This window comes from Ostrinia furnacalis, unplaced genomic scaffold (genome assembly GCF_004193835.3).
Source record: "Ostrinia furnacalis isolate ACB-3 unplaced genomic scaffold, ASM419383v2 OfSCF1456, whole genome shotgun sequence".
NCBI lineage: Eukaryota > Metazoa > Arthropoda > Insecta > Lepidoptera > Crambidae > Ostrinia > Ostrinia furnacalis.
In genome coordinates this window covers 474730-485601 of record NW_021131695.1, presented here as the reverse complement: position 1 = coordinate 485601, position 10872 = coordinate 474730, and the positions used below count along the sequence as shown (strand labels likewise).

At 41.7% G+C, this 10872-nt stretch overlaps 3 protein-coding genes across 3 annotated transcripts; 1 reads left to right on the top strand and 2 right to left on the bottom strand.

Moving 5' to 3' along the window:
• The first annotated feature begins 531 nt into the window (after window positions 1-531).
• On the top strand, window positions 532-2409 carry LOC114352845 (pupal cuticle protein C1B-like). Its single transcript, XM_028304585.1, has 2 exons — window positions 532-539; window positions 1927-2409. The coding sequence occupies exons 1-2, from the start codon at window positions 532-534 to the stop codon at window positions 2174-2176; spliced, it is 258 nt and encodes an 85-aa protein (XP_028160386.1). The 3' UTR covers window positions 2177-2409.
• Window positions 2410-3931: 1522 nt separating this feature from the next.
• LOC114352802 (pupal cuticle protein C1B-like) lies at window positions 3932-4888 on the bottom strand. The gene is made up of 2 exons (XM_028304540.1): window positions 4807-4888; window positions 3932-4616 (listed from the first exon to the last, which is right to left on the bottom strand). Exons 1-2 carry the CDS (start codon window positions 4816-4818, stop codon window positions 3954-3956), a joined length of 675 nt encoding a protein of 224 aa, XP_028160341.1. The 5' UTR covers window positions 4819-4888; the 3' UTR covers window positions 3932-3953.
• Window positions 4889-7916: 3028 nt separating this feature from the next.
• Window positions 7917-9039, bottom strand: LOC114352836 (cuticle protein 16.5-like). Its single transcript, XM_028304577.1, has 2 exons — window positions 8934-9039; window positions 7917-8797 (listed from the first exon to the last, which is right to left on the bottom strand). Exons 1-2 carry the CDS (start codon window positions 8943-8945, stop codon window positions 7976-7978), a joined length of 834 nt encoding a protein of 277 aa, XP_028160378.1. The 5' UTR covers window positions 8946-9039; the 3' UTR covers window positions 7917-7975.
• Between the last annotated feature and the right edge of the window lie 1833 nt (window positions 9040-10872).

Genomic DNA, 10872 nt, shown 5'->3' with positions numbered 1-10872 from the left:
AATTTACTAACCAGTGGTGTTCTCAGTGTAAGTGAAATGTGTTTTCAGTTTTGAGAAATAAAAATTAAATGTGTAACTGTAAAATAAAGCTGGTTTTTTCCATTTTTCGAACTGCATGGAATTTGAAGAAAGGTGAAAGACCATACAATTAGCTTACCTACATTTCGCAAGAGAATAACATGGAGAATAGCATTGATAAAAAAATGAAAGATGAAACAACTATTTCAATACTGAAAGATGAAACAACTATTACAATACTAATTCATACCCTTGCGAATCTTGCAGCTTTGAAATCAAAAAGCTTTTCAGCCTACCAGTATAGCGCTCTCAAAAATTAATCATCCTTTCAATGCAACAAACCAATTAAGCAGGGGTGAAATCTCACTGCGTCTAAGAAGCGTTAATCTCTTTCCAGCAGACTTCTTTTTGTGGGGTTACGTTATGAGCAGAGTGTACTCTAACAATCCAAAAACTACAGCATTCATCCATCCTGAATCCATTTCTAGGTAACTCTAACGTAAGTTTTCCAAAATGTTGATGTATGTTNCCCCCAATTCTTTTTTTTACTATTTAGTGTCATAATTTTGTAGCGGTTCATACAACACATATTCCCATCAAATTTCATCACTGTAGTACTTATAGTTTCCGAGTAAATCGGCTGTGACAGACGGACAGACGGACAGACGGACAGACGGACAGACGGACAGACGGACAGACGGACAGACGGACATGACGAAACTATAAGGGTTCCGTTTTTGCCATTTTGGCTACGGAACCCTAAAAACCGGCCGGCGCGGAGTAAGCAGTGCATAATAGCGTCGGCCGTTTGGTGTAGTGGTTCGAAACGGACTACTATTCCGGAGGTAGCGGGTTCGATTCCCGCACAGTACAAACATTTGAGTTCATGAACATATTTGTTTGTATTGGACTGGGTGTTTTCTATGTATAATAAGTATGTATTTACAAAAAAAAAAGTATTTAAGTATGTTTATATCCGTTGTCTAGTACCCATAGTACAAGCTTCGCTTAGTTTGGGACTAGAAGCGCAGTGTTAAATGTCCAAGGATATGTATATATTATATTATTATTTATATTATAGTTACTTGATGCTATCTATGGGATGGATCGCCGGGATGAGAAATCGCTCCAGTTTTAGCGGACAAACAGTTTGGAGCCGTCTTCAACTTCGTCTTCCCTTATTCATTCCTTTTGAAAGCCTGTTGGATATTTTTTTGGGAATTTCAAAGATTTAATAAAGTTTTGAGGTAGGCATAAGGTGATTATCTACTACCCTTCTACTTTTTTATTGTTCGATAAGCCCTTAACTAACTGACAACCACTACTTAGTACTGGTAAGATAAGAAGTAACTCATACTTATTACCGGTTTTTTCAGTAAAATTATCGGAACATTATTATATAAAAAAAATTTCAGTTTCAGTTACGTTCATACCTATGCATATTCGGTTATCTAACTATTAGTGATTAAAGCGTTCTCTCGACCCCGAAGTCTTGGACTAATTTCCAAGTAAGGCTCACACAATATTATGTACCTAAATCTTTCTGCGTTTCTTGTTCTTAAATATATCGACACGTGTAGATAAGATAATTCTGTGGGTGGATACGTAAATGAAATAGGGTAGGTACTTAATTATTCAGAGTAAATTATAGTCAACATGTATTTGATAAATATTTTTATTCGATTTTTTTCACTTTTGTAAAAAATGTANTTAGGCGGTTTCTGACAATGTCCTTTATAAAAAATTCCTTTAAATTGCAATAGAGTTCTACAAAAATGAACACTTTTCGTTTCCTTGAATTTTCAAAAGAGAATTTTCTTCTGGGCCACCCTGTACTAATACAGAAATGTCTTGGCCGATTTTTTGTTCATAATGTTTTCCGATTAGAATCTTAAAAAACCGGCCAAGTGCGAGTCGGGCTCGCGCNGCCTACGCCGCTGCCCCCGTCGTCGCTAAGGCCTACGCCGCCCCCGCGTACGCTGCTTACTCCGCGCCCGCGTACTCTGCGTACTCCGCTCCCGCTGTGGCTGCGTACTCTGCCCCCGTCACCACCTACGCCGCGGCCGCCCCCGTCCTGAAATCAGCTGTCGCGTACTCCGCTGCCCCCGCTGTCTCCCACATCTCCTACAGCGGACACGGTGCCAACTATGGTTGGTGAACTGAATCTAGTCTACCTGTTCCTTTGGTATAAACCAAAAAAATTGGTGTAGCCAAAACCTGTACATACTTACTTCTTTAAAAAAATGAAAAGATAAATATTTGTAATAAAATATTTTTCAAATACAAAATGTTGACTATGATTTACTCTCCCGTTACAAATAGATGGTGTATGTTATTAGTTACACAAAAAAAACAGAAACAAGATAGCTTTTTCTCTAAGCATAATTTATTTTTTAATAAATCTAAAAGCAACATAATATCCGCTGATGAATAAATTTACTAACCAGCAGTGTTCTCAATGTAAGTGAAATGTATTTTCAGTTTTGAGAAATAAATGTCTGTAACTGTAAAAAAAAGTTGGTTTTTTCCATTTTTCGAACTGCATGGAATTTGAAGAAAGGTGAAAGACCATACAATTGACTTACATTTCGCAAGAGAATAACATGGCATCGATGAAATGAAAGATAAACAAACACTTACCGATTTCTGAACTTTTCTTAACCATCTTTTAGCATTTTCTTTATTTTTCTTTAGTTTTATTGTTGAACGACCGCCAAACATGCTCGATGACTCTAGATACCATTTTTATAGAAAATCTGCCAGTGGCAAACCTGCGATGAACTCGAAGAATATGGATCGTTCAGTATCCTAGCTTTCAATTAGTTGTCTATCCTCGAGACGCTAACTTTCAAGATTCGAGCACGCTAATTCGATCCCCGTCGACCGCACGACTTTTGCGATGGATAACAGATCAGACATCACAGTTCAAACCTATTTGGGGCTCCATACCACCCCAGAGGGTAAAAATGGGACCCTATTACTAAAACTCCACTGTCCTTTGACTGCTTGTCTACCTCTCGACTTTCAGGCTGTATCTTGAGCCGTGATGCCTAGACAGTCACTTTTCACTGACGATGTATTTGTTGCCGCTATAAACGGAAATGTCTTGGCCGATTTTTTGTTTATAATATTTTACGATTAGCATTTTAAAAATTTATTCAGATACATTAATCCTTTTTGCAGTCAGGAGGTTCTTTACGTCACATTGTTCAGGTCTTAAACTTGGTATAGTTACTTGATGCTATCTATTGGATGGATCGCCAGGATGCGAGTTCGCTCCAGTTTTAGCGGACAAACAGTTTGGAGCCGTCTTCAACTTCGTCTTCCATTATTCATTCCTTTTGAAAGCCTGTTGGATATTTTTTTGGGAATTTCAAAGATTTAATAAAGTTTTGAGGTAGGCAGAAGGTGATTATCTACTACCCTTCTACTTTTTTATTGTTCGATAAGCCCTTAACTAACTAACAACCACTACTTAGTATTGGTAAGATAAGTAGTAACTCATACTTATTACCGGTTTTTTTCAGTAAAATTATCGTAACTTATTATTATATTAAAATAATTTCAGTTTCAGTTACGTTCATACCTGTGCATATCCGGTTATCTAACTATTAGTGATTAAAGCGTTCTCTCGACCCCGAAGTCTTGGACTAATTTCCAAGTAAGGCTCACACAATATTATGTAGGTACTATCGCCTAAATCTTTCTGCGTTTCTTGTCCTTAAAATATATCGACATGGGTAGATAAGATAATGCTGTGGATACGTAAATGAAATAGGGAACTTAATTACCTATTGAGAGTAAATAAGAGTCAACATGTATTTGATAAATATTTTTATTCGATTTTTTTCACTTTTGTAAAAAATGTATGTACAGGTTTTGGCTACACCAATTTTTTTGGTTTATACCAAAGAAACAGGTAGACTAGATTCAGTTTACCAACCATAGTTGGCACCGTGTCCGCTGTAGGAGATGTGGGAGACAGCGGGGGCAGCGGAGTACGCGACAGCTGATTTCAGGACGGGGGCGGCCGCGGCGTAGGTGGTGACGGGGGCAGAGTACGCAGCCACAGCGGGGGCGGAGTACGCGGAGTACGCGGGCGCGGAGTAAGCAGCGTACGCGGGCGCGGCGTAGGCCTTAGCTACGACGGGGGCAGCGGCGTAGGCCACGGGGGAGCCGTGGGAGGTGGTGGAGGAGTAGGAGGAGACGGAGGACACAGCGGGGGAGATGGTCTTGGTCACGACGGCGGGGGCAGCGGCGTAGCTGGCCACGGCGGGGGCGGCGTAGGTCTTAGCCACGATGGGGGCAGCGGCGTAGGTGGCTACGGGAGCAGCGGCGTAGGTCTTGGCGACCACGGGAGCGGCGGCGTAAGCGGCCACGGGAGCAGCGGCGTAGGCAGCCACGGGGGCGGCGGCGTAGGCAGCCACGGGGGAGCCATGCGCGGTGTGGGTGGAGTAGGAGGAGTAGGAGGACACGGCGGGGGAGATGGTCTTGGTCACCACGGCGGGCGCGGCGATGGCGTGGCTGCTGTAGGCCAGGGGAGCCTCGTAGAGGCCACCGGCACGGGCGAGGCCCACGGCGCACAGAGCAACGATCAGCTGAAAATGAACATTTCTTCAGTTACGACACAAATTAAACAATTTTTTTCACTACACAGCCCTTAAACAAGATATTGAAGGGTTTAAAAGATAACTTAGTGCGCTCGTCACTGTTCACTGAACCACGTATTTGTCTTCACTCATCAAAGTCAATCCAATTGAAGCTTTCAGTAAGCAAATCCAAACGCACCTTGGCGTACATGTTGAGGCTGCTAAGGTTGGCAACTGAATAATTTCTGCAAGTACCGGCGCGTATTTATATTGTATAGATGCCGCACGGACTGTCCAATTCACTTTCATTGACTACTTTTCAAGATCAACTTAATGTAGGTACCTAACTGTAATAGTTATAATGATATACTCGTATGTATTTTTGGCTTATCCACGCCTCCGATTGTTACTCAACTGCAGAAAGAGTTTCAGAAAGATTAATTACTGTTAAATTAACGTCTATGAGGTATTTGTAGACTTACTCTTAGGATTTAGGTATTCGTTTTTAAAATAATATATCTTCATCTTGACAAATTCAGGTACCTTTTTAACGAACGATATTAATTTGTAACTGAAATGTGGGATATTTTCGATTTCGATTTATAAATGCCATCATGAGAAGTCAGGGTATCCCTCGATTGGACCCAATTCTATGAATAAGAGATATCAGTTGATTGGAAAAGATTTCCCTGCGTAACCTACTTTCGGGTTCGGGTTCCTTTACTAATTTATCAAAAATTTTTTGCAAAATCTTTCTGTAGGCTATTTAAAAAATTACTTTTAACTTTATAATGATTGAAACTATCACTTATCGCTTTATAGCATTACTAGCTTTTGCCCGCGGCTTCACCCGCGTGAAATTTAGTTTGTCACAGATCGTCATAAATTAGCCTATATGTTATTCTGGGTTATAAAGAATAATACCGTAAAGTTTCTTCAAAATCCGTTTAGTAGTTTTTGCGTGAAAGAGTAACAAACATCCATCCAGACATCCAGACTTTCGCATTTATAATATTAGTAGGATGTACGAGTAAGTAATTACCTAATATGAAACTAAAGATTAAATAATGATTTAACAGATCGTAAACTAAAAATCCCGCGAAGCAGTGGCGGCGTAGCATTGGTTGGCACCCGGGGCGATCACCCCTCCGCCCCCCCGTCATAACTCCTAAGGCACCCCCTGGTACCCCCAGGATTTTTGGGATTACCTACCGATTCGAAGATTGAAACACAATCGCACCCCCCTCCCCCCCCTGTATCATGACATAGACCGCAGACTTGTCATGCAGATGCGCTAATCGGTACTAATCTGCGCGACTTGTGTCACCCCCTGATGCTTGGCACCCGGGGCGGACCGCCCCCACCGCCCCCCCCTTACGCCGCTACTGCCGCGAAGGGCTCTTGAGTTAGTTAAACGTACATAAACCTACGTAAATCATATATTCGTAATATAAACTTAAAGTTAATTGATGTTTCTAGTTCCAATGCTCATATTACCACAGAAACATTTCATCGTAGTGGGATTTGAATCTGCAACCTCGCAGACGTTCTGGTTCTGCATGCTAACCACCAACCTACGTGACTGTAAAATTCAGTCGAAAACTTCAATACTAACTCACAATAAATTAAGACAATTAAGGCTGGGTTGCACTATCTTACTTTAACTTTAACAAACGTCAAAAATCTGTCAAACTCCATACAAAAATCACCGGCTATCGTTAAAGTTACTGTTAAAGATAGGTAGTGCAACTCAGCCTAAGTGGTTAAAAATAATTAATTATTGCATTTTACAAACGAATTGCTTCTCGCAATAAAACTTGATACCATTTTTCGAAAGGACAGTCGTCTGTGGCCTTCGTAGCTTCATCACATCTGTCACGACAAGTAATCAAACCGGTGTGGCGGATGTCCGTATGGGAAATCAATAATTACGACGCTACTGCAAAATAATTGGGCAATGTTTTGATACAATCAGAGAACTAACTCTTTAAGATCACCCAGGGGTATCAGATTTTTGTCCTTAATAAATATTTATGTACCTAACTACTAATATTTTATTTATTTTCCTATCGTGTAGAAAGTTCATTGTATGACCAAGGATATTTCTTCGAAAGCAAATAATGTTTTATGTCGGATACAATATCCTAAATGGAAATCGAACCCAAACCTTAGTCGATAGATAAGTAGATAAATAATTACAGCATCAATAGCATTTCTTAGCACCTATGATTTCCTCAATACAGTAACATTTAAACCCCCTGATAGGTATCCTTAATTGTATTAAGTAGCTTCCATTTTGAAACCAAGGCACGTTAGCAGAAGAGAAGAATAATATTGTATCACCCCACAAGAGCAAAACTCAGAAATATTTGCGTTCGTCTTTTTAAGCGTTTGGTATTTCTTTTATTTGTCAGTTTCGTGTAATGTGGAAATTGTGCAATAAAGAGTAAGGTACCTACCTACATTTATTTACCTACTTTTTTATCTATCCTACTACACCCTTTTTCTGGAGTGTTTTTTATACTGTGAAGGCTAAGGGACCTTAGAACAATTAGGTTCCGCGAAGGACCTTATCATTTCCTCTGTGTGACGATGAGCAAGACCGTGGAATACATGCGTGAAGCAAAAGACTGTATATCAGCTGCGAAAACCGACTGTCTAAACTGAAAAGTTCTGGTGAAAATTAGTTTATTGGTGAACCAAATAAATACAAAGATAGACTTCAGGTACCATTACCATTCAGGTACGAAATGCGTGTAGAGTCCCCCTGCACTTTAGGGAGCTTCTGAAAATGGCGGTCTACTGATGCTACATAAATAAATATTTCAAATTAATTCAAATAAAGAGAGCTTGTTTTTTAACATATTGATAGAAAACAAGCTCTCTTTTGTTTTCTTCAATGCTTACTATATCAATCTTGAAACAAATATAACAATAGACATCAAAATCTATGTCACTACTTGTGTTCTACAGTTAGTGCTCTATTATAGGTATCTATAAATTTTATAGGTAGCTTAGTTTATTGAAAAGTTTAATTATAGTCTATTAGTGTAACTACCCTACGTAATACTCGTATACATGTCAATTTCAAAATAAGGGGCTGAAGCCACGTATTCTGAGCCATTCATTCGTGACTATTTTTTATTAAAATAAATTTGTTTAGCGATTAGATTTTATACATTAAGTACGGCTTATTAAATTGTTTTGTATTTCTTGTTGTTAAGACTGTAGCCTAATTTTAGAATAGCGTAAAAGGCATAACCTATGCCTTATAATTGGGTAGGTAGAATATTCAATGAAAAAAATAGATAGGGTATGGCAAGTCGTTTAATTATCTATTTACAGGTACCTAGTGGTTTTGATTCAGTTTACCAACCGTAGTTGGCACCGTGTCCGCTGTAGGAGATGTGAGAGACAGCGGGGGCAGCGGAGTACGCGACAGCTGATTTCAGGACGGGGGCAGCAGCGGCGTAGGTGGCCACGGGGGCAGCGGCGTAGGCGGCGACGGGGGCGGCGATGGTCTTGGCGTAGACAGGGGCGGAGTACGCGGCCACAGCGGGGGCGGAGTACGAAGCCACAGCGGGGGCGGAGTACGCGGCGTACGCAGGAGCGGCGTAGGCCTTAGCCACGACGGGGGCAGCGGCGTAGGTGGCGACGGGAGAGCCGTGGGAGGTGGTGGAAGAGTAAGAGGACACGGAAGACACAGCGGGAGAGATGGTCTTGGTCACGACGGCGGGGGCGGCGGCGTAGGTGGCCACAGCGGGAGCGGCGTAGGCCTTAGCCACAACGGGGGCAGCGGCGTAGGCGGCTACGGGAGCAGCGGCGTAGGTCGCGACGGGAGAGCCGTGAGCGGTGTGGGTGGAGTAGGAAGAGTAGGAAGACACGGCGGGAGAGATGGTCTTGGTCACCACAGCGGGGGCAGCGGCGTAAGTGGCCACAGCGGGGGCGGCGTAGGTCTTAGCCACAACGGGGGCAGCGGCGTACGCGGCTACGGGGGCAGCGGCGTAGGTGGCGACGGGGGATCCATGGGCGGTGTGGGTGGAGTAGGAAGAGTAGGATGACACGGCGGGGGAGATGGTCTTGGTCACTACGGCGGGGGCGGCGATGGCGTGGCTGCTGTAGGCCAGGGGAGCGGCTTCGTACAGACCACCAGCACGGGCGAGGCCCACGGCGCACAGAGCAACGATCAGCTGAAATAAGTGTAAATTATTAGTAAATTGCGCTGGAGGTCCAGATTTGCAGGACACTTAATTATTTCATATTTTATAAAATGTAGCTCCAAATAGAAAAGCTTGAATATCCCTAACTTATAGTTATCTCACACACCTTGGCGTACATGTTGATGGTGCTAAAGTTGGCAACTGAATAATTTCGGCAAGTACTGCTCCGTTTTTATATTGCATAGGTGCGTTCAGTGTTCACTTTCATTGCCAAGGCGAGCAGCCTGCGGAGCTTAGCCTACGCCCGTGACTCAGAGATAGCCTTTCGATTTCGTTTGTTCCGTTTGCTTACGTAGGTACTAATAGGGCAAGCGAGCCTTGAGAATAATTATCAACTAACTGGGACCGGTCGCCGTACTGGTTGCCCATCAATAACATCAAAGATTTCATTGACTTTATCTCCGATTGCTTGTGTGATTAATTTAATATTTGCATTTTGCTGTTAGCATTGGCTTATGTCGGTATAAGAAGGTAAGTAGGTATAGGTTTATTAAATGTTAGCTACTTACGCTTTGATAATGACTGTCCACATTACTATTAGTATCATTGAAGTTAAAAGATTTCACAAAGTAATATAAAAGCTTCACACGTCAGTCGTCAGTCACCTCCCCAAAATTTTACTAAGTAGGTAAGTACAATTCACTTCATACCTACTCGTAATTTTTTTCACACTAAGGTATGCAAAATAGGATAATGGCATTCAATTGTAAAACTGGAAATAAGAAGTTTTACCACATTATTTATTTATTGGTGGACTTAATGGCAGGTAGCATTCTCTACCAGTTAACAAGTCAAGCAGAGAAAAAAGCTTATACCCACAAGCTTTACTTTTTACTTTACCAATCTTCCTTCCTTATCTACTCATTTAGGCAAAGTGAACAGCAGGAATCTGTCAATTACCTACGCACTATGACAGTGGTTACACCAGCGCACCACCTAGCACTACTAGACTTCTAGGTATACCCTAACTAAAAAATACCCGTTTCCTCTACCTATTTTATGAAATTAAATATTTGTGTTCCTCATTTCTGGTTCGTTCTCGTAAAGAAAAACCGAGCATACTCGTAACACGCTATGCAACTTTGAGCTTCGAGCATCTGTATAAGGTTTATAGTGAGAGGCCACATTTCCGAACCATAAGTCATCACTGGTAACACACATTCTCAGATCATAGATTTCTATAATCTGAGCACACATGGTTGTAGACGTAAACGAACTAAGTAAAGTCGCTGACATAGCCAAACGGATTAGCAAGCTGTAGTGGCAATAGTCAGGGCACATAGTACCTACCTACTTACGCAGAACTGACGATGGATCTCCCACTTGATCAACGGCGGCGACCAGACGGCCGCTGCCCCGTCGGGCATCAAGGTTCTGGAGTAGAGGCTGCGTACCGGAAAACGCAGCGTGGAACGTCTATCTACAAGGTGGACCGACGACATCATAAAGGTAGCAGGAGGGCGCTGGACGCAGATGGCTACCAATGGATCAACATGGAAATCATTGAGGGAGGCCTATGTTCAACAGTGGACGTCCTATGTATGAAATGATGATGATGAAATATCTGTGTTCAATGTTATTGGTACACATTAATAAACGTCAAAAAGATGCTTTTGTTGAGACTGTCATAATTATTGTTTACAACATAACCTAATATTAGGTCCCTCAAAATACATTCCAGTCCATTTGTTCGCTTAAATCTATACTTAGCCGTATACCTTCTTACATTTAACAATGTTTTTGCGGAACAAAATCACCGTAAATAATTGTCGATGATATACAATAAACCGGATTGAATCACAAGTGATAGGTTCATACAAGTGGCATTAATTCTGAAGGCCTTTTAACAGCCTACTGCACAACTTGAGTCAATAACAGTAGGGCTACATGCCTTAATATTTATGTCTCGGTGTAGCTCTTATTAACTCAATATACAAATACATTGGCAGAAAAAAAACAATGCCAGCTAACTTATTGTGGTCACCAAGTATGTTGTTGTTGGCGACGCTTCAGCACATCAGCCATGTAAGTGCCAGTAAAAATCC